Below are 23943 nucleotides of genomic sequence, written 5' to 3' on the forward strand. Positions count from 1 at the left end.
TTAGGGGCCCCGGAGCCTCCAGAGAAGCAGCAGCAGCAGAAGCACCTGGGCAAATGGCGAGTCTAAGGGCAGACGGGAGAAAGGCTGGCTCAGCCCAGCCAGCTCAGGGGCACGGGCTCGCTCTGCCTTTCAGTAGACGTCTCTGCATGCCAACGAAGTGCATCTCTCCGCAAAGGGGTTCAACAAATACTGAACCTTCTGACGTTTCTTCCTTGTTAGAAAATTACATATTAATCTCCCTGACCTGGGAGAGCACAAAACCACACAGAGCATGGAAGATGTGGTGAACACTCAGGTTACGAAACGTGGCACCAAAAAGGCTAATTTTCTGAACCTGCCGATCAAATTAGCTGACTCAAGTTGTGCCGGGTAAGAAGCCCGTTTTTGGTGTGAGCGCTTCTGGGCAGGCTACTGTGTCCGTATGACACAAATCAGAGCGGGTGCCAATGCAAACAGCTGCAAGGGACCAGAAGCAGCCGGAACATTCGGCCAGTGCTTCTGAAGTCAGCCCCGGGACAGGCCTAAGGAACCTCACAGTCACCTGGAATTTCTGAGAGAGGAAGTAACACTGCTTCACAAACAGCTTTCTCCCTTGTGTCAGTTCGTACCAAGGTTTGCCCAGGCAAAGCTGGAGGCAGGCAAGTCTTCAGCAGCTGAGCAGGCCGCTCACTATGAAAATCACAGAGGAAGTTTTCACACCTCATCCTGCCTTTCTGACCCAATTAATTGAAGAAAAGCCAAATCTGAGTGCTACGAACATGTAGGCAAGAACCAGGCTGAGGTGAGGAGCTGAGCGACAGAGAGAAGCTGGGGAGTCCAGCCACGTCTGCATGGTACAGACAGCCTTGACATTTCTCCTTGTGGGAGCCTGGGGGCTGGCGACTGAAGCACCTCATTAGAGAGACCCCCTGTGGCCTGGTTGTGAGCCCGCACGGCCTGAATGGGGCTTGTCCAGAATTCACGTTGCCCGTGGGAAGAGCTCATGCTCTAGGGCCACCTGCCGTCCAGTCTGCACACAGGAAGACCCAGCCCACACCTCCTGCCACAGCCTCCCCGGACCCAGCCAGGCCCCAGCTTACCTGTGTCGAGGCTCCCCTGGGTGCTGCTTGCCCGGCCGATGGAGAGGCTGCGGTGGCTCAGGTTACGGAACTGGGAGAAGGAGGAAGTGGAGTCTATGGTGTTTCTCCGGGCTCCAAAAGCATTGGTGGGTAACAGAAATTGGGTGTAAGAAACAGTCTAAAAGGTGAAGACGAAAACAGCAAGTGAATATTCCCAGCCAGGGCTGGGTTGGCACTGTCACCAAGCTATGCTGCCACCCCAGGTTCAGGTCGACAGTCTCAGATCTGCAGTTCTCAAATCCAATGAGATGTGAAAAACGAAATTTATTGCGGCACTCAGCTGTGCCAAAACCTAACCTGAACTGACGTGAGGCTGTGCATAGTTTTAATTTATCCCACTTGGAGTGAATATTCATGTACATGGCAGAAACAATAGTGTGTTTGATAACGAGGTCCCAGCTCAGAAGCTGTTGGGGTGTCTGCAGTACAGAGGCACCAAGTGCAGAATTCCAGAACACGTCAGGCCCCAAGAGTCTCTGATAAGAGACTGTGGCTCCGATCCGTTCCTTTGGCAGATGCTATCTCTATGCTCATTTCCATTCCATCCTCCCTCATTCCTATGTGAACACTCAGGCTTGAGGAATGAAGACAGAACAAGTGTTCTTCTTTTCACCTGAGTGGGGAAATGCGGTTCACGGACCTCTACGTTGTGAGGTCAGAGCTGATGTCACAGTGGAGCACAGCAGTGACCAGCTATTCTCGGGGAAGGGAGGTGGTTTGCCACCCCTGCATCTTCACCTGCAAGTAAACAGCTCTGGGATGCTTTCCCAAACAGTCACTTGCATTCTCTGAGCATGTGCATTATCGTCTCCATAAACAGGTTTTGGGACAGTAGTTTATGAAGACTGTTTGGATGGAGCAAAAATAGGTCAAATTCATCTTTCAACTTTCACTCCTCCGACTTCAACCCAGTAGCTCACTGAATTGTGGATAAAGAGGAAAGTGACAGCCCTGCTGCCCGGTGGTCACTATCGACTGAGGGTCTCGTAGCCTCTCAGCACCATGGGAACCCAAAAAAACTTCCTAGTAGTGGGAATGCTGCTCGCATGTTCAAACCACGCGTCACCGTCCTGGAACACACACGCGTGTGTTTGTGCATGAGATACTGGCCAGTCCCGCCCATTCCGTTGTACACGGTGCAGGCAGAGAAAGAGGTGTGCTGCTATTCACTCCCTGGCTTGGTGGATTTCTGTCTGCACGCTGGGGGAACAGGGATGGGCTGGCATCACACACCCAGGAATGTGCCCCACACCTGCTTCCTCCACCACGAGCGAGGTTCGTGGTCTGTCACCCTGCCTCTGCTTCCTGACTGGTGCGGCACTGGCACAAACTCTCTGACTGGACGCCAGGCGGGCTTACCTTCCCGTCAGCTCCCAGCTCCACACCTTCAAGGCCAATGATCTCTTTCAAGCTCACGGCACCTGCTGATTGCCTCCCTCCATCCAACTTCAAATCCCTGGGGAGGACAAGCCAAAGAAAAAATGCTTTTGTTTGCACCCAAAAGGGACGTGATGATGTTTATTGCACGAGACACCACAGTCACACTAATGAAAACGACAAAGTGGGCCCTGGCCAACGGGACCTTCCTTTGTTCTTCCTTTGGGGCTTGTCAGCAACACTCTGCGGGCAGTTCCACCCACTCCGATAAACAAACTTCAACTGAACAGAAAGCCTGAAGATATGTCCCTTCCCACTCAGCAAGACCCCTCCACTCTTGGTCAGTAAACAGGAAGCCAGGGAGCATCCCCTGGGCGCGGTGGGACAATGGTTCTCTTAGGCTCTGGCTGCTGGTTTCTTTTTAAAGTGAGAGAGACCACCTCTCTTTGTCACCCCCTTTATCAGACGAGAGAAATTCTTGTCCTAAACAGTTCTCAGGTTTATTGCTGGTAATGAAAGAATTAATGCCACTAAATTACCCCAGCTATCTTACCAACCCACCTAGAAAATGAGCATCTTTCTATAGAGTAATAATCTCCAGTGTTAATAATAAGCATTTCTATAGCATTTCACAATTTACAAAGACTTCCATACATCATCTCTTTCATTCTTTCAGATGACCCTATCAGACAGGTATTGCTATTATTTTCCTATTTCACAGATGAGAAAAACAAGGCTCGGAGCAGGGAAATGGCTTGCTAAGGTCACCAGGATAGTAGGTCGTAGAGACTGGTTTTGCACCAGTGCTGTTTCTAGTACATCACACTGCCTCGGAGATGCAAGTCTGGCTGGCTGTGGCTATGCTCAGAGGTAAGTGCTCACATTTTCAAAGGACAGTCCTCCTCCTCAGAGTAGTTCTCAAACTTGCCTGCATATGAGAATCAGCTGGGGATCTCTGACAACCTACTGCTGTCTGGCTCCCACCCCTAGACACTCTGATTCAGTTGGTAATGAGTGTGAAACACTCCCCAGGTGAGTCTAAACTGCAGCCACATCTGGGAAGGACTATCTTCCACCTTCTCTCTACACACAGCGCTCGTTAGTCGAAGCCGGCTCAGGCCGACAGTATTCTTGCTGTGTGGCCCCGTGTTCAGCAGCTGTCTCCTATAACCTAAGCAAAATATGAAGGCAAGACTCTCTGGGCCAAAGGTAAAGGAATCAAGGAGAAAGAAAGAGAGCAAGGGAGCCAGGTGAGTGGGGAGAAGAGAGATGAGAAGCCCTGTGTCCTGTGGTGGAAAACAGGGATTCTCTGACTTTTTGGACCAATCATCCTCGTCTCTGGGTGTCCGTGGATGAACTGGCTCCCTAATCCTACCTATAATGTGGAGTGTGATTAATGACAGCTATCAAAAGAAGTACCAAAGACATGCACCCAGGAAGCAGCACATTTGTAAGGCAGTCTCCTGGGGAGGCAGTGGTGCTGCCATGGCCACGACTCTCTGGAGCCCTTTTGGAAATCAGCATTAAAGGCATGCAGAAAAAGGCAAATGACCAACTCATCCTGGTCTTCCAACTTTATATTTATATGTAAATTTTTTACGCTGAACAATATTACTTTAATCAGGGTCCCCCCAACTGGGGACCAGATATGACTGTAAATGACTTCAGGTAATTTCAAACATCAAACTCACCCCTTAAGGACAGTATAAAATAGGACAGCCACTCATAGAATTGTAAACACTTTGTTAGAATGTGCAAACCATCCCATTGAGAGCTCCAAAAACGTTCTTAGCAACAGAAGTCCTCTGGGGACGTGTCTGAGTTCTCCTGTGGTGCCTCCTCTGCTGGGGACCACATTCACTAAGGACTAGGAGGGTCCAGGATGATTTAAGTCACATCACTTTATAAACATGCCGTCCCAACAGAGAGATCTGCATTCCAGTTACTGAACTCAAATGCACAGTTGGAAGGACCAAGCAGGCTGGAGCAGAGCGGGGCTCAGCAAGGCCCCTAGAACCTCAGGATGGTACAAACCAGAGACCGCCCGCCTTGCTGCCCCGCCTCAGACATGAGCGTCCAGGGCGGCAATCAAAAGACTTCCTCAAGCAATTAAGGACAGAGCCGATGAATGCATCAGAGCACTAACAAAGGGAGATGCCTACGGAGCAAGAATCTGAACAAGGCAATGAGGCTAAAACGCTGCGTGGGTCAGGATGAGGGGCCCAACTGCGGAGGACCAGGCAGGGAGCTGGTACAAAGACAGCAGCGCCTAGAGTTTCATTAAAGGACCCCCGGCACATGCTTCCACGGACTTCTGGCTTGCCCAAAGCAAACCTGGCAAGCACAAGCCTCTGATTCCCAACTCCCACACAATCGTCTCCTTGTTTCCATTTTGCCAGACAATGTCATTCAGGGCTGAAATTAATATAAAAACAGGGAATGTCTTTATGCAGTGAGGAGTAATAAAATAGGCCCATATTAAGAGCGCTCCTGCGTGGAGAGCTGGCTGCAGGCAGGAACAGAGTCTCACCCCACGTTGTAGCCTGTCCACACAGCGTCTGATACATACAGATGCTTAAAGAACGGCTTACGGAGCTGAGGTCGTCCAGCTCGTTGCTGGCTCGTGGGTGCAGGTCCATAAAGACGATGTGGAATGTGGGTGTTTTTCCACTGTGCCCCTTTTCCCGTCTCTGTTTGCTCACAGGCTCACCGTTTCCCTGGGCAGCCCTGCCTTTGCCAGCCAGTCCCTGGCTGCTAAATGCACACATCCCAGTGCACAGAACCAAAGCAGCCAGCCCATTCCACATCCTCTTCTTGATGCCTCCTCCAAAGAAAAGGGAGCCACACACACTTTATGTGCTCACATGAAATCCAAGCCTCCTCTCCATAAGATAAGCTCTCAACCTATTTAAAGAAACAGGGGTTCTGAGACCCGCTGACCGCCCAAGAGCCTCAGGGACACTTTGGACCACACAGAGGAGAAAGAGCCACAGAGCTCCACCACATCCAACCAGAGGAACCAACTGTCAAGGACTACACTGTGCCGGTCTGCTTCCTGCCGCCGTCACTCTTCTGACTCTTCACTTGTATCATTCTACTTTCTGAACAGCTCAGGCCAAGCCGAGTAAGACAATAAGCTAGGAGAGTAGTGGGTCCACCCTCAACTGCTACTGGAAAAACACTGCTCATTACAGACCAGCGCTGTCCAGTGGAACTTCCTGCCATGATGGAAGCGTTCTCTCTCTGAGCTGTCCAATATGGGAGCCACTAGCCATAGGTGGCAACTGAGTGCTGGAAGTGTGCCAAGTGGACTGAGGAACTGGATTTTTTAAATAGCCGCATTTGGTGAGTGGCTACTGTATTGGACTAAGCAAGCCTTAGTGCTTACCCATGAGGACTCTGGCTACTGTTAATGTACAACTTCCTGTGGCAAGACAGTCATAAACAATATACTTAGTGACTTGGATTTCATTTCCCAGTTTTCTCCCCATTTTCTGCCCACTGCCTCAGGGGATGTTTGCATCCCAGGCCCCAGCTCACTAAAGAGACTATGTCAGGGCTCCCAGACAGGTGGGGAGAGGCAGGACCCTGTAGAAGGAGCAAGCACAGCAGGATTATCTTCAGTGGGGAGGGAAATGATGACTGTGGGGTCCACAACCAAAGAGGACCCATGCCCCGCACCCCATCAGCACCCTGGGAACAGCGCTCCCAGCCGCAAGAAAAATTCACATCCTACATGAGCACAGAGCAGCTTTTGCCTTGAAGGCCGTGGGGACAGGGACAATGGGCATTTCGGTGGTGCCAGAGCACCAACGAACAATGAACAGCATGTGCTCCCCAATCCAAGGCATTCAGGAGACTCCAGGCCCTCTGGACAATCCAGGGCGGGGGGGAGGAGGGGTGCCCAGTGACAATTAAGTTTGAATTTCCCTCCGGCCTTGTAGAAGGGGGGCTAATTGTTCATATTAAGTAGATTTTTTTAAAAAAGAAGAAATATTTCTTGCACACCAAAGCTGGTGCACTCATTCCTGCTCTGTTCGCACTTCAAAGACTTCACGGACATGGTAATAAATATCATAAAGCTCTAGAAAATTGACTGCTTTGTGGTGGCAGCTGAGGGCACACTTCCCTGTTTTTCTGCCTCAGATTAAGGGAGAGGTTGTCACTAACTTTGGGGCTGCCATTTGGTGGGACTGAAACAAGAGCATATGTGGGGGGCTGGCCCCGAGGCCGAGTGGTTAAGTTTGTGCTCTCTGCTGTGGTGGCCCAGGGTTTCGCCGGTTCAGATCCTAGGCGCAGACATGGCACCGCTCATGAAGTCATGCTGAGGTGGTGTTCCACATAGCACAACCAAAAGGATCTGCAACTAGAATATACAACTATCCACTGCGGGGCTTCGGGGAGAAGAAGAAGAAGAAGAAGAAAAGGAAGAAGATTGGCAACAGATGTTAGCTCAGGTGCTAATCTTTTAAAAAAAAAAGCATATGTGTACACACATTGCTTGCACAGTCAGACATCCATGGAAAATGGATCTCACCTAAGCTATTTCCCATAATGTCAGTTTCTTTTAACAGCTTTGAATTGGTATATATTAAGACTCTTGGGACCTGAAAAATATATCTTTCACCAAGAGGCTGACAAACTTCTCTAGCTATGACACTTCTCATAAGTGTCAGTGAAACCTTGCATTAACACGAGCCATATGAAATTGCTGTTATTGCCATTTTGTCCCATACAAGCAGCGATTTCACATCGTGCCACCTAATTTACAGATAAGGTAACTGCTCAGGTCTTAGTGTGAGTGTCAAACAAGCAAGAGACTCACGGCCCTGGATGCTGCACTGCTGTGGGAGCCCATGGGATGGGAGTCGCCCAGAGAAAGGGACTCTTGGTGTCCCTGGTTCACCGAACGGAAGCTTTAAAAGACTCCAGTGAAAAAGAATTAAGAAGTCCCAGTGGAGCAGTGATAAAATCTTGATGTTTTCTTTCTAAGATCATTATTCTGAACTCTCATTAAAATGGTGTATGAAAACAGAAATATCTGTTTGGCTCAAATGCCAGCATTAACCCTCCAGTACCAGGAGACTGAGCTGGATAACGTGGACCTGCAACTGAAAGAAATTAAAAGCAAACCGAAGTTGGACTTTTCAATTTCTTTGAAAAGCCTAGAAGATTATTTTTTCCCAGGTACATCTAGAGTTCAAATATTAAATTTATGTTCCACCTCCTTCTAAAAATAGGATGGAGGCAAGATCAAACACCACATGTGGATACTGTCCAATTTTGTGCGTCCAGGTTGAAACGCTGCAGGGTGGGCTGAGAGATGAGCTCGGTTAGTCAGGTAATAGGAAAGACCTCACTGGGGCAGATGCACTAACAGAACCACTGGTAAGGATCCAACGGACAGGGAACGGTCTGATTCCTTCTCTCCCAGTCCTGGGTGACGCTGCAGCTCAGACCTATTTAGCTACAAGAGCTGATTTCTCATTCTATTCAGGTGTCTTAACTGCTGCAGAGGCTGTAGGCAATATACTTTGAAAACCCAGCACAAAGATTTTTCTACACAGGCTGGCCGATGGGGATGGGGGGGGTGGGTGGGAAAAGACTTAACGGGGGACTGGCGAGGGGCTCGCAGAGGACTGGAGGGAGGGGATTAAGACAGGGGATGAAAATGCATTTGGGAGAGAGCCAAGGCGCAGTCATACCTTAGGCAAGGAGCAGAAACATAGGGTGGTTCTGTTTAGAGGTGTAAACCCATCCTTCATAGGACGGCACCACTATTCATTTAATGTAGCTCTCCTTGAAAGCCTGTAATTCGTGGCTGGAAACACCCTGGACCTCTGTCTTAGTTTTGGCTCCCACGGCATGAAGCAAATATACCTGATTTCACAGTTGTGGAGTCATGTGGTCAGAGCAGATGGCCAATCCAGATATCCTGGTGCCCAAAGGGGGTTACCTAGGTCACTATTACTACACAATGGGCAACTCCTCATTTCACCTAGTGTACAGGCAAAATGATCTTTCATTTCCTTTCCCGAAGTTCACTGAGCCATAATGTATGGAACTGATGGAATAAGATTCCCTATGAGATAACAAGTTCTAGCCAGGGCCCTTCCCTTAGGGAGCATATGATTAATGAACCAATATTTGTCTTAATAAAAAAGGTAAGGTTTAAATACTTAACACCTGGGAAATAGATGGAAACCGTGTGTGTGTGATCAACTGACGAGTTTCCAGGGCTTTCTGCTTCTAAGATGGGGATGGGCTGATTTCCATCCTGGATCATTTCTCTAATGTGCTCTAAACTCAAAACCGTGGAATGCCAGCTGGGAGCTCCACTGGGCACTTGCTCTTTAAAGGACAAGAATAGGTTGAACACTTTGGTGTGTAAATAATTTAAAAGCCAATTAAATATTAACAGGATTTCCAGATGCTTCAAAAAAAAAAAAAAGAGATTTGCTGCTCAGAAAGTAAAGCTTAAAAGCAGGATTAGGAAAGGAAATACCATTTATGAGCTCATTTTAATTAAGAGATCCACACCCACTGGAACTCAACGACACAGGCATTTACCATAGTTTAAGAAGGCCTATTTGTGGCCTCTTCAGATACAGTTCAGCTGCCATCTTGGATTGGGTCTGCTTACTCCTATCTGAGCAGAACATTATACCACCACAGTTCACAGTCAATGGAACAAGGCCCAGGGCTGACAGGAAAGAGTGAAATCAAAGCAGCTTTTAGTCTAGAAGTCCTGTCCCCCTCACACTCGGCACTTCTTCGATAAGCCATCCCCCCAAGGGCAACTGGCAGAAAATGAAGGGGCCTTAATGTAGCTTACAGCAAAATCTTTGTCTAAAGGCAGCTCCTATAAACAGTCGGATAATGGCATGATTCATCCATGAGATCATTCCAGAATCTGTCTCTGTGTGGGAATATGCTTGGTGTGAGGAAAGAAATACAATTTGTGAATGCGTAATTTTCCACAACGAAAAGAGACGTTTTTGGGGAGAGTGGGTAGAGAGGAAGTGGGGATTGGCCCAGAGCCAGGCAGGGAGCATTTAGGCTCAGAGGCCCTCCCCTCTCTAAGAATAGAAGAAGCTGTTCTGTGTCGCAAAACGATCAACTCTCAGGAAGTGGACCCAAGAGGATGACCTCATTTGAAATGCCCCAGTGCCAAAAGCTAAGGACATACACTCTGCATGGAAGTTGCTAATTGAAGTCACACCCCCAGGAATACCTTGTGCTCCACGGGGAAGCCATTTTCTTCAGCATGTGGCCTCCGATACACGTGTAGTAAACTAACCCAGCGACTGTCATTCAATCAGGAATGGTTATATGAAGGGGTCTGCACCTACACACACATCACAGAACCTGGTTTTTGCTGGAATCACTAGCTTGGTTATTTTATATAGTTGCCAATCACAAGTTAGCTGGGTTCATCCCTACTTCCTTTTGATCAGATCCATGTATACAGAACTATCTACTGATGTCCGTTATGTTTCAAGAAATAAAGGGCATCTGGGTACTCGTGTCAGTCCCCTTATGCATAGGGACAGCCCTGGGACTGGCCCTCAGTCCAATGCCTGCAGTCTCTCACTCACCAGTGGCTTGTTTTCCAAAAGCTTCTGAGTTGGCCCTCTAGAACTTGGACTGCATTTTCCCACTGACACGATGTTGTAAATGGAGATTAGCCCACATAACGCCCTTTTACCCTATAATGTCACCGAACTAGCTGGACAGTACCAGCAAGAGCTGTGGTTGTAGGAGCAACTGATCAGAGGGAGAAAGAGGGCAAAGAGAGAGGAGAAAGCCGAGTCTCTTTCAGGGTTTCCTGGTTTGGGGCTGACCCTCAGCAACATTTTGAAGGAGGTCAGGTTTGCGCTATTTCCTCCTCCCTCTCTGACCCTCCTTCTCCTTCTCAGGACTCCAGAATCCTTTCTCCTAAGCTGTTCCTGTTTTTCACAATTTTTCCCTCTCTCTAATTCTGAACCCATAGATTCCTCTGCAGCTCCCAGATTTTCTACTCCTGGGCCCATGGTGATGGCACAGCAGCCCAGAGGACAGGGTGGGGGCTGAGGAGCAGGAGGAGGGCGTGGTCTTAGGCAGAGGTGTGGATGAGCTGTTTATCAAGTGCTGCCTGCCTCCTCAGAAAGTCAAGAATCTTGCTTGCAACTCATTTTACAAGCGGAGGGTCACCAAGCCAAACCACAAATCCAGGCTAGGAAAGAGAAGGCAGTGACTAATGTGGATAAAAGGCAAAAAGGCTCAGCCTGGCCTTGGCAACTGTTGGTTGAGAAGAGGAGCTGGTTCAAGGACTCTTCCCAGAAAACGGTATAATTTACAAGCTTAACATAAGAAGAGTGTTTACAGCTACGGCAAGGTCTGATGTCGCGGTTACAGTGAAAAGACAGGCAGCATCTGTTCCTTTTCTCAGGGACCAGCTTCCAACGGCTGGTTTTGAAAGGTGGGATGTGGCAGAGCTCCGTCCCACCGGCAAGAAAGAAAGAACAAAACAAGCATCCCGTCACAGTCCATCCAAGCAAGCGCACTAGGAGAAAAAAGACTGGAAGGAAGCAGACCAAAATGTTAATGACGGCTTTGTTTAGGAGGTGAGGCTGAGCAATTTTTATTTTCCTTTTATTTTTACGTACTTTCCAGATTTTTTTATTTTTATTTTTTTAACTTTTTATTGAGATTATGATAGTTTACAACCTTGTGAAATTTCAGTTGTACACTATTGTCTGTCAGTCGTGTCATAGGTGCACCCCTTCACCCTTTGTGCCCACCCCCAACCCCCCTTGCCCCTGGTAACCACTAATCTGTTCTCTTTGTCTACATTTTTAACTTCCACATATGAGGGGAGTCATACAGAGACTGTCTTTCTCTATCTTTCCAGATGTTTTTTTAATAAGCATGTACCAGAGAAAAACAATTTAAAGACCAAATAAAAGCAGATCTGAGGATGAATCCCTGGATTTTGTAGAAACCCAAAGCTGGCTAAACTCATTGTGACCCGGACTGAGATCTGTGGAGTTGCGGCAGACCTAGAGGGAGCAAAGAAATAGCTCCGTGACTGGACAAAACGTTCCCAAAACGAAAAATTTAATGAGAATCTCCTGCAGCCTGGCAGGGGGCTCAAAAAAATTTCCTATGGAATGTTTCATTTAACACTCTCAAAACTCCCTGAGGTTGACATTCTAGCCAATTTTACAGATGAGTAAGCCTGGGACCATCAAGACTGGTTACCTTGCTGGGACTGAGGATTCTGCCTGCCCACCAGCTCTCTCCCATGCGCCCTACTGCCCCAGGGCTTCAGATGCCCATGGGCACCGACGGCAGCAATGGATAAGGATGGTCTTCCTACTGGGGCCACGAGGGACTGAGCAGAGACGAGTGGGCTTCTAGGCCCCACTCCCACTTTTCTGGAATAAATCTGTGGTTAGCTTTTTTATGTACCGGCATTCTATGTAAACCTGTGTTGGAAGAATGGTTTCTTCAGCTAAAAAAGAACTCTGAAGACCACATGACTAGACAGTCTCTAAGTTCCTCTAGCTCTAAAGTCTACCTTTGGAGCTGAGGAGCGCCCCATCACTGAACCCATGTGACCTGGTGAATCTTCCAAGTCAGATCTCCTTTAATGCATCAGCTGCGGGACACCCTAAGGAGAAGTGGCAATGCCCTTACGTCTAGGAAGGGCTTCCATGTCCTCAGAAGAGATGTTTGCTCATCGAGCTCAGCCTCTAGGCCAGCTGTTATGAAAATACAACCCATCCTGGGAACGATTAGTGGGGCTTGGGGCTTAGCTGCTGTGTTATTTGAAAGGAGTGAGCACACCCTGTAGCCAGTCTGCAGTCTAAGCATGCCAGTAAATCCCAGCATCTTCCCAGCATGTGCACCTGATTAGAGAGGGCCATGCGGGGCACAGAGAGGCTGGGCAGCAAGGGCCAGGCTGTGCGCATGTGCGTGCAGGTGGGTGGCGATAAGGTGGACTAAGGCAGGGACTTCAATTCACCCCAGACATGGGGAGGGGCTCCAGTGACAAGATAAGGCTCCCCCAGGACTGAGCTGGGAAAAGTGTCCTCTTCCAACTCTATCCTGGATTCACTCCAGAGACGTTCCCTGCTTGAAGCAAAAGCAGCGGACATGAAAGGAAAACTACATGTTGATCTGCTCATAATGGGGTTGGGTGTTATTCACATTTTGATCACATCACACCGGCCTGGCGCCATTCCGGCAACCTGAGTTGATCAAGGCCACTGAAAGCCAGGCAACTCCGAAGGAGCCTGGGCAGAGACTGCAGAACCAGGTGTGACCTCAGCGAAGGGCCCTTGGCATTCTCGGGGTTAACATTCAGGGTGTTAGTGTCTGTGACGACTCGGAAAGAGCACAGCATGTGCTGGTGAGGCCAAATGAGGGCTGCCCAGACTGTGCAGCTGACGTGGGCAGACACTGCCTGGGCAGGTCGGGTCTAGGGACCTGGATGGGGCTTAGCACCTGCATCTGGCTGCACCTTGACACCCTCCTATCACTGCAGGCTTAGCAACTTTCATTGTGAGTGTGACCGAGTTACTCACAGAAAAGCAGTGCCCCAAGGTCCATGTCACCTCATCCTTGTTAGCACCTTCTGGGCCCTTCCTTCTGACAGTCCGTCCAGCACCGCCATTTCTATGGACATGCTCACAGGGACGAGGGGCCAGGCTGAGGGCTCCTGAGAAACAGCACCTGCTCCCACTGAGGCAGGGCAGCCACCATTGTTGGGGCAGTGACACAGTCACAAAAGTAGCCCTTCTCAAAAGCCTGGAGGCACAGTCCTCAGAAACACCGCCTCTACTCATCCATTCAATCAATATAAGAAGAGTGCCTACTGTGCAGTGCGAGCGATGGCTCGAGATCTGAGACACGACCTACACCCTCTAAGAGGGTGAGGACAAGTTACAAGGAGGTTAACAGACATGTGTAAGTGCTCTGACAGGCCTGAGTAAAGGGCAGCAGAGAGCAGGAGCAACTCTTAGCGGGGCCTTGGGTGGGGCATCAGGACTGGGCGGGGTGCCGGAGAAGGCTGCCTGGAGGAGAGGCCAGAGTCCAGCCCAGGGCGGGCAGGCTGCAGGGTGGGGGTGCTGCTTGTGGCTGAGCTCAGCTGGGGGCCTGACTGAACTCAGAGCCCCAAGGTTTGGATACCATGGAGTCTGATTAGAAAGCATCTTCCCCCAGGGAAGCATGTTTGGGGGAGGGAGGGGACCCTCTGAGCTTCTACGGACCCTCGCTTCCCTGAGGGCTCCCTCTTGAAGCTGATGCTGGGTTGGGGGTAGAGTCCTCTGGTGGCCTCCCAGGTTGGGGACAGGTTGATTCTTCAGCGAACCAGTGTGGCAGAGACCACAGACTGGCTCACAATACCCAGGATGGCCAACAACTACAGTTCCCAAACTCCCACAGGTGGCCTAGGTTCCACACAGCAGAAGCCCTCATGTGAAACGTGGAGGCAGAGGTAACAAACGGGGGAGATCAGAATTTCTGGCAGCTGTAGGGTGGAAGCATCAGCAGCGGCGTTTCCATGGGAGAAGCCCCAGGGGGTGGCTGTATGTCTGTCCTGGCTGCACTGCCTCCTACTCAACTGTTTCTGGGTATCTATACTTATTGCTCTGTCTTTCCTGGACATTCTGTGAACTATCCAAACTCCACTGTCCCCCACCCCACCCGTCAGTGAAGATCCTGCTGTCTGAGCGTATCCCACCCTTCTGTGCCCATCAGAGCCACTGTGGGTTCATGCAGCAGGCCAGACTCTGAATTCCTAAAGTGAAGGAACAGCAACAAAGGACGGTTATTAGAAGCACCTCATTTTATCTAACAGATGATTTCCTGAAGCGTTGCACATGAGCAAAGTCTGTAAATCAAACACTATTTTAAGAAATAAAATAACGCTTACTAAGAAAGCAAGCAAGCAAGCAAGCTCATTATTTAAAAAGCCCTGTCACCAATCCTCTTGTAAAGTGAAGACATGTTTGGCGCTGTGAATAACGATCCTCCAATGTAATTGCGTGTCACACTTTCTTAAAGAGAAGCATTTTTCATGTAGAGTATAAAGACAGGAGGAAGACCCTTACCAGTCCCTAAACTGCTTCCTGGCGGTGCTTGTGGGGTGACCTGGGCGTAGCTGTGAAGGTGTGTGGAGACGCGAGCCAGCAGCACTTCAGGGTCAAGAACCAGTGATGTCTGCACGCAGCCAGGTGTCTGCACCGTATCGACACCTGGAGAAGGTGACCATCTCCCCACACCTTCCTATTCCATAGTCAACCAATACCCAGATGGGAGAACTAGATAGTTTTTCACCCAAGACTCCGCCCAAAGATGCCTGTAGTTGTCCTTGAGGAGCTGAGGCTGCAGTGTAAACTGAAACCTCAAAGCCTTTGGAAGGTCACCACCTAGCAGTGTGGCCCCTCCCCAGGAGGCGGCTTTCCTGTGGCACACACATGGAGGTCCACCTTCACCCAGATACACACCCGTCAGCCCGTGCCACCCACTTCTTGCTGGTCTTGAGCCAGCAAGTCCAGCCCCAAAGCAAGGATGGTGAAGGGAGCATCAGCACTTCAGGGACTGGCCCTGTGAGGCTGGCCCCCAAAGGAGAACCCACGGAGCCTGCAGCCTGCCTGCCTCGTCTCCGATCTCAGCCTCCACATCCGTGAAATGACCATCGTGGAACCTACCTTACGAGGCTGTTGAGGAGAGTAAATGAGCAAACTGAGAACAGCGCCTGGTGCCGTAAGCACCACTGATGTCCCAGCCTAAGTTATTGCCTCTATTGATTATGTTTACACAAATGTCTGACTATACCATCAACTGGTCCTAAGGAAATGTGCTGTTTTCTCAAACACCTTTTTACCTATAAATCCAGGCAGGGAAGAACAGTGGAGGCCCACAGCAGTTGTGAAATAACCAGGGCAGTCAGCTTCACGCAGAAGCTCTAGAAACCACTTTGTAATTAACCCTACTGTCAGCCTAGACATATAAATCTGGTGGCATGCAAAGACCCCAAACATTTCATACTGTTTGCAGCCCCAGATTGATTAAGCCCCATCCTTGTAGCCCACACCAGCAAACAATGTGCCAAATAAAACTACAAAATGTCACCAGATTTACATATTTAAAAAAAACTCAAAAATTTAAAAACTGGACAGAGAATAATTATGTCGATATGAGCTCTCGAGGCAGCAGATCATTGGTGGATGGGAGTGTGAACAGCATGTCCCATTCATAAACTCCTTATTCAAGAAGACGTGTGGCTTCCACATTAACGAAGTTAACAGAGATGAGAACACAGAGGCTAGCTATCTGAGCTTGTGGGATCCTTGGAAGAGTGCAGTCAACCCCCGCATTGTACAAACGAGGGGACTGACACTGGAAAGGCTGAGCAATGGACCTGTGACAGTGACATCCAGGACCTGGTCTCCCCACATAGCTCATTGTCTGCACCCCTCTCCCTTCCCTTCACTACACAGGCCTGCACCCTGGGGTGCTGGTTGGCAATGGGATTCCAGAGTGGATGCTGCTGTGTCGAGTTCTCAGCACGTCAGGCATTACAGATTCTGCATGGACGTTCCCAATGGGCCAGATCATCTTCTGACATCCTCAGAAGTCACTGCTGAGGCTGGAATATCCTTCTCCACTTCTCTAAGACCTCACACGTCTATGTCTAGCTGAAAAGCCACCTTCTCTGGGAGCACTCCCCGATCGCTTCATCTGAATTCACTCAACTCCTCCCTCTGTGCTCCAGCCACACACTACCTAGAACTCACTTAATTGTTTGCTCTTCTGTTTGATGGTTAGTTTGTTTACTTACTTGTTTCTGTCTCCTAACATTAGAGGATAATGAGGAAAGAGACATTTCTTGTTTACCTCTGTATCCCTAACCGCCTGGAACAGCTCTTGGCACAAGTAGGTTCAACAGATTTTGTGGAGTGAATGAACGAACTCCACTGTGCAGTGGTTGCACCTGAATTTCTGCATAGGAGGTGGGCAGCGACAGTGATGCACTTGGAGGGATGGGTGGGGATAAAGAGACTTTACCTAACAGACCCTCAGCTTAGACCGAAGACTGTAGATTTATTGTAAATGTGGACGTTGATAAAGATTTGGGGGCAGGTACCCTCCAGCGCCTCTCTGGGGCTCCCCAGTCATCTTGGTTTGGTTGTTCACATGTCTGGCTTCCTTCCTTGATGATAAGCTCCTGGAGAGCGGGTCTGACTCCTCCCTGCACCCTCCCAGCTTCCATTAGGGCCTCATGTTCACTGCGGCCAGAAGAAATGACTTGAATGACAAATAAATTAATACATGAGTAAACGAACGAATGAATGGATGATAAAACTTCTCCTAAGACTGGCCTGTCTGCTTTGGTCAACTGATGTCAGGAGCCAAAATAAGCGTTCAGTTCAGTTTAAAACCAAGAACAGAGCTTTGGGGTCAGGGTGGGAGGGAGGATAAGCCAAGATGTGAGAGCCGGACTTGGGAAGCTCCAGTGCAGCATGAGAAGCCAGAAAACAAAACCGGAAAGAGATAAGGCTGTCCTGATACGAGGCTTTCCCCGCAAAGGGGCTTCCAGTACACAGTGGATGAACTTCTGAGTTTCCTGTTTTTAAAACTTTCTTGTGATGAAGCTGGAACTGTGCAGTATCCCCTTTAGCAAGGGGGTACGTGCTTATCTGGAAGAATCAGGCACATGTGGCCTGGCCCACATGCCTAAGTACAACAGAAACCTGGGCGCTAGAATCCACAAAGGCTGCAGGCTGGGGGGCACAGGCCTGGTTTCAGTGTTGCTGGCTCTGCCGGGGGCGGGGCGGCTTCACCCCTGGGGCCTCAGGCACCCATGCTGTGGAGCAGGGGCCCACACCACATCATCTCTGAAGTCCTTCCCATCCCTGAAGGTCTCTGACTTACAAGGGTCAGAGACAGAGCTATAGCGCAGAAGTAAAGGAATTTTCCACCGTGGAAAGGTATTAGTTAATATGTGCATGAACTGAAGTAGTTTAAAAAATATATGTATATAATTTAGTAGTATAAATATTTTTATTTGAGCATAGCTATTTCCTAAAAATTAGTAAATTATGATAAATGGCAGTTATTCATAAATAGAATGTCTGTTCATTAAGAAATTTAAAAAGCAGAGTGCTTCTTAATCCTGCTGCTAAATTATGATATTTCAAATTGTGCTCAGTTTCTTATGTGAGTACCCTCACAGAATATGCTGCAGAAACAAGTACCAAGGATCCGATTATGGGTTTTGTTAGAGAAAATTAACCTTTCTGCACCTTGATTTCCTCATCCATAAAATCGGAAGGAAAGGCGAGTTTGAGTTTACTCCTGTCTAAGCTGTAAAAGGTTGCGTCCCGTGAGCTCACACACTCATTCTGCTTCTTCATCTGGGACAACCAGCAGAAGAGCTGACCCTGCTGGTGATCCCAGGGTAATCCTCCTGACAGACACAGGCCTTCCCGCTGGGAAGGAGACCTGGGCACTGACACAGCCCCGTTCCCAGCACCCTGGCTGCCAGCTGGCACTTCCCTGTGGTGTTAAAATGTGAGAGCCACGTATTTCCACCAGGATGTCAAACAGAGATAATATGAGAGGTTCCTTCCTGGGTAATTAAAGTTAAAACGTACTCCTATCGGCTTTGCATAAAATGCTGTGGTCTTCAAATTAAACGACACAAGGTAGTAACTTGCCACCCCTATTCTACAGAGGAACAAATGGAGGCTCACAGAGGGTAGGCGAGTTGCCCAGGCAAAAACCTGTCAGTCTCCCAAGCTCCCCATATTGACTCCCACTCTCGTTCGCTGTGAGAAATCTAGGGTCCTCACAAGCTGGCCCCACCCACCTCTCTGTGTACAGGCGCCACGCTGCATCTGTACACAGGCACCCTGGGAGCCTCAGGAACCTGGAGGCAGTTATCACGAAAGCTCCATTTCCCAGATGGGTTTCCGTGAATATGGAGCTCATCTTGCCTCTTGGCCAGGGTGGGTCACAGAAAATCCCAGGGCTGGACAGACCTGGGTTCAAATTCCCGTTCTTGCCCAAAGTTTGAGACCTTAACCTTTGAGGATCAGCAGTCTCCTCTATGAAATGAGGATAAGCATATGGGTACCAGAGTGAGGGGACCCCAGAGCTTGGAAATAAGATCACCCTTTGAGAAGGAAGCCAACACGAACACTTCAAAGATGAAAGCATGGAGAAGCCAGATTGTCTTGGTGTCTTCAGCCTTTACTAAAAGGAGGAACCAATCACATGTGAGTTTTAGTGTGTTTCCTCTCTTGGCTGTAAGTTCCAGGAGAGCAGGACCCAGGTCCATGTTCCCCTACCTTTCTCCCAGTAGCTAGTCACACAGTAAGCATTCAATCAACGAATGAAGGGAACATAGCTAAGGAAAGAATATGTCAATCAGAAAGGTCAGCAAGGGAAGCCCAGAAAAATAAGGCAGACACTGCAGTGCCCATGCCAGTCCTGGCCATGAGAGCTCATGCTTGCAGACAGCCTCCCACCGGTGATTCAGACTCCCTGGAAGTGTGCTCATGCACTGGTCACATTCAAATATTCTGGGCTCTGGGGCCATTACTTATAATGAGGTTAATGAGCTGGCCTCTGGTCTGGGAGCTGGTCTAAGCTAGTGTCTCCAGGGGATGAGCCTGCTCCCAGGTGCAGCCAGATCTAGGACCACGGAGGCTGACAGGATGAGGGAAGCTTCCCTGTGAAGTCTCCTGAGGACAGCCCGCTGGCCACGCCCAGGTCGTCCGTGAAGCTCTGAGCTGCAGGATTTGCTGTTACTTTTCCTAGAACACCTCCTTTGCAAAGTTGTCATAGAGATGCAGATAATGAAGAGGACAAGCACAAAGCAAGTGCTCAACCAACAGTAAGACTATTATTGCTCTTTAAGGCACACATCTGAAAAGCCACCGAGTCAGGAATCCATGAACAAAGACATGCTCCATCCCGACCCGTGGAGCGTATGGTGTCGAGTACAAACAAGGACCATGGTAAATTGAACAGGGTGGAAGTCGGACAGATCTACAGAGGGAAAGGGAAGGCCAATGTGAGTGGGAATGATGGTGGAGAGCTCATGGAAGACGATGGGAGATGAATCCACGGTGAATCAGCATGAGGGGCCACACTGTCCTCCCACAGGGAAGTGGTCATGCGTGCTAGTGTGTGGCTGTCACATGACCAGGAGGCCATCCCAGCATTTAGTTTGCAGAGGCCAGAGCTGACATCCCACAAAGCATCCGACACAGTGAACTGTGCTGCCCTAGATACCAGCAGCTCCCTGACAACAAACGCTGGATGCAGTGAACTGGTGAGGGGACAAGCGAATCGAGATTCAGAGGTGGCTTTGGAAGGACAGAGCCTCACTTACCTACTTTTTTTCAGAGCAAAGGGAGGGGCTTGTTGATTTAGAGAGGTGAGATTGCTTCTGGCCTGTGGTGAATCACACAGGTCTGCTCCTGGTACCACTCTGCTCCAACTGCTGGTCAGTCTCCAGCCCCAAGCCCAAGGTGCAAGGAGGCAGGATGGCCACAAGGTTTGTCTGATTCCTTTCCTGACCTACCTTTCTCCAAAAACCAGTGAGGCCCTGTGGAATGGGGCGGGCCCCATATTGCTCTTGCTTTACAGAATTGGAAGAGATGACAAAATAGACACATAGACAATGGAATATACTCAGCCATAAAAAAAGAATGAAATCTTGCCATTTGCGACAACATGGATGGACCTAGAGGGTATTGTGCTAAATGAACTAAGTCAGACAGAGAAAGACAAACACCATATGATTTCACTTATACGCGGAACAAACAAAAGAGGAATAGACTCATAGATAAAGAAAACAAACTGGTAGTTACCAGAGGGGAGAGGGGTTGTGGGGGCAGGCAAAACAGGTGAAAGGGATTAAAAGGTACGAACTTCTGGTTATAAAATAAATAAGTCACGGGGATGTAATATACAGCACAGGGCACATAGTCAGTAATATTGTAATAATTTTGTATGGTGACAGATGGTAACTAGACATCGTGGTGAGCACTTTTGTAATGTATATAAATATTGAATCACTATGATGTACACCTGAAACTAATATAATACCGTACGTCAATTACACTTCAATAAAAACAAACAAAAAGAAAAGAAACAGCAGGCAATGTGGTGAGGACACGCTGTGCACACACATGCGCACACACACAAAATTACAAGGAAGATTTCTGACTGAAAAGAAAGCAGAATTTTTTTTCTTTCAAATTTACAAGTACTGAATTTGCAGTGTCAAAGTAAGGCAAGTGTTTTGAAATGGAAAGGGCAGCCACACTACGCACACGGTGTCTGCGCTTTTCACCCAGAGCACCACAAAGCAAGCATGCGTATACATACCCAGCCTGGGCACTGTCACGATACGGCAGCACGGAAAATATACTACAGAAGGATCTTCTGCCACTGACAAGGACTATTCTAAAAAATAAAAATAAAAACAAACAACAAACAAACTAACTAAATGCAAAGATTTAAATTAAAAAAAATTCTTCAGCAATTAATCGTTTGTGGAATTCAAAGCAGTATTTGCCCACTCCCACCACCTCCTCGAACAGATGGTATTCTGTGCTCCTTGCAAAATTCAACCCCAGCACAGAAGTACGCAGCCTCTCCTTATCCAGATGTTAACACGCGGGACGCCAACCAGGGTCTCCAATGAGTGCACGTGAATCCTTCCTGGTGAGAGCTGCTGGCTGTGAGCTGTACACGCAAGATGGGGAGACAGAGCTACGAGTCGGGGGTGCCCAGTGCTGAGCCAACAATCATGCCATTTTTAAACCACTGACTTCTACTCCGTAGTAGACAATACAAGAGCAATAGTGCCAGATACCGTGAGCAGGCAGGACACTCAGATGTCTTTATGATCATTTGGTTTTTCATATGCTGGCAGCTTGTTAGGTTCTGAGAATAAATTGAGGGAACAATTACATAATCAGTCTTAGCCTCCACTCCTGCTATAAAGATACCACTGGAAACAGTTCTACACGGTGCTCTTATGCAATCAAAGGCCACTTAAAAAAACATTAAAAAAAAAAACTCTCAAAAGTACTTATCCTGGCATCTGAGAATAACGTTTGCCAAAGAGAACTGCTGATGAAAAATGGAGAAGCGAGCGGAGGAGATCAAGAAAACAACATTCTTTAGCGCAATGGCAATACCCATCAGATATGGAGCTTATTGACTTGTATCTGTTCCTTCAATAACCGTCATAAGACCACGGAAAAAACAGCACCACTAACTGCATCAGGGCTGGGGATGTTTGACCCTGCTTTAAAACTAGGATATTAAATTGCCTACCGTTCAAGATAAAGTAGGTCCCTGGGGTGGCACACCAGGCCCTGTCTTCTGGCTCTTTCTGCCTCTCTGGTCTCAACACACACGGCATTTCCCTCTGCGACTTATCATCCAGCCATGTGAAAGGACCCCCACCTTAAACCCTTGCTGTTTCATACCGCTGTCCTCTGCATGCTATTTCTGCTGCCCGTTGTGTCCAACTTGGTATGCCCAGTGAACTCCTACTTATTCTTCAAAACCTGGCTCAGAAGTCACCTCCCCAGAAGATAGCCCCCTTCACTGTTTCCTTTCAGAGCTGCCTCCACTCCTTATTTCCACTTGCTGGGGTGCACTGATCACAAAGCCACTAATCATTTGTCGCCCTCCTCTTTTAGACGGGGAGTCCAAGGGTTTAGCACACGGCCACGCTGCCACGAACGCAGCCTGGGCAATGCCGTGCTTCAGAGCGGCCCCGAGCCCCTGTCCCTAGGAGGCCAGCACCGTGGCTGGCTGTTCATTCCACAGTGATTCACCGCTCCCGTGGCCGATGGGACCGAAGCAACACTCCCAGCTTCAAATCTCAGCTTTGTCACCTTCGTATGACCTCAGGCAGCTTACTAATTCTGAGCTTCAGTTTCCTCATCTAAAAAAATAGGATAAAATCGGTAACTATCTTATTGGAATGCTGTAAAGAATAAATGAGTCCACAGTGGGAGAGCCCTTGGAAAGGTGCCTGGCAAAGAATACACCTGCAATAAATATGAACTGTTTTCAGTGGGAACTGCCTTCTTGGTTGAGTAAGTTTTACCAGCATAGTACCTAGATTCTGAACCTCTGCAGACCTCTGTGCTTAAACACACAGGCCTGCTAAGATGCGACAGGCCGTGCTACATGGACGCTGAAGGATGACACATGTGGCCTGTCTACAAAGATGTAACACACACACAGGTATCTCTCCTCTCTCAAGGGAGATATTTCTCACCAGATACCACAAACCCAAACCCTGGCTGCTGCTGCAAGGACAGAAGCATCTCATCCAGAGTGGACCGCCAAGGCCTGGGGGCCAGGAGTTAGAGAAGTCATGATGAGCACAGCAGCTGCTGGAATGAGCCAGGCTGCTCGGGCACTCGCCCACGGAGATGAGCGTCAGAGCTTCTGGCATTGTGGTGCCTGTGTAAATTTACGTAAACAGACGTAATTATAGGTAACACTTACTGAGTGTCAATTACGCCAGATTCTAAATGCTGTACCTGACGAGGCAAGTAAGTGACGTGCCACAGGTGATGCACGAGCAGGTGTGACCAACCAAGGATTTGAACTTGTGCTCTTTACCACCACGTGCCTCAATGCTTTGCTTTTAAGACTTACTAGAAAAGTCTGCTCCTGTGGGTTTGACTGGGTACTCACAGTGGGCTTGACTGGACACCAAGGAGTCTGCCTTCATCCAGATTTTCTAGGGGGGCTTTCCAGCCTGGCCTGCAGGTCACCAGGCAAGGCACGGGGAGGGGGCCAGAGGACGACCGATCACAACAGCCCTGACATGAGAGCTGCTGGAGCCCCCGGCAGCTCTTACTCCCGCTCTGCTCAGCCTGGGCCCCTTTCCAGAAGGAAGGACAGTTCTCCATACTCCCCAACCCCCACCATCCATGCAAAAGAAAAGCCTGGAACTACTCATTCCTCGTGTCACTTGACATCCATGTGTCACATCTTCTGCAACACAGGAAGAATGTGTTGAACAGACTCAACCGGCTTAGTGTCACTGCATTTTCTTCATTACTCAGTGCTAACGTGTCCTTCCTTCCCACAGACCGAATTTGTTTGGACATTTTTAATAGAACAAGAAAATGAGAGAATATAAGTGCATGTGAAATGAAGTATTCTTTCTCAAGTTTTGACCACAATGCGCCTATTAGTAAATGGGCTGCACTGTTCTGTTAAACTGAGCGCTCACACTGTGTGGTCCTCACCATCTAGTTCCAGGAGAGGCTGACGGCTCATTCAGACAAAAGTGTTATTCTAACGCACAGGTCAAGTTTAGCAACTATGAATGTGGACTGTTTCCCAGCAATTCCAGTAGGGTGGCCGATCTCAAGCAGCTGGGTAGGGAGAAGAGGTAAGCAAG

The 23943-nt window shown here is 48.8% G+C and overlaps 1 protein-coding gene across 3 annotated transcripts in view; it reads right to left on the reverse strand.

The window, feature by feature from the left end:
* The window catches only part of CABLES1 (Cdk5 and Abl enzyme substrate 1), a 106330-nt gene that overhangs the window by 17380 nt on the left and 65007 nt on the right, over nucleotides 1-23943 (reverse strand). For 2 of the 3 annotated variants that reach the window (XM_008523297.2, XM_070629683.1), the window contains exons 4-6: nucleotides 20889-20966; nucleotides 2478-2574; nucleotides 1080-1236 (exon numbers count right to left, since the gene is read on the reverse strand). In XM_008523297.2, coding sequence (XP_008521519.2) covers nucleotides 1080-1236; nucleotides 2478-2574; nucleotides 20889-20966 — 332 coding nt within the window. The remainder of the gene's footprint in view (nucleotides 1-1079; nucleotides 1237-2477; nucleotides 2575-20888; nucleotides 20967-23943) is intronic. The other variant, XM_070629682.1, reaches the window with a different exon arrangement.

Source organism: Equus przewalskii, chromosome 7 (genome assembly GCF_037783145.1).
Source record: "Equus przewalskii isolate Varuska chromosome 7, EquPr2, whole genome shotgun sequence".
Classification (NCBI taxonomy): Eukaryota; Metazoa; Chordata; class Mammalia; order Perissodactyla; family Equidae; genus Equus; species Equus przewalskii.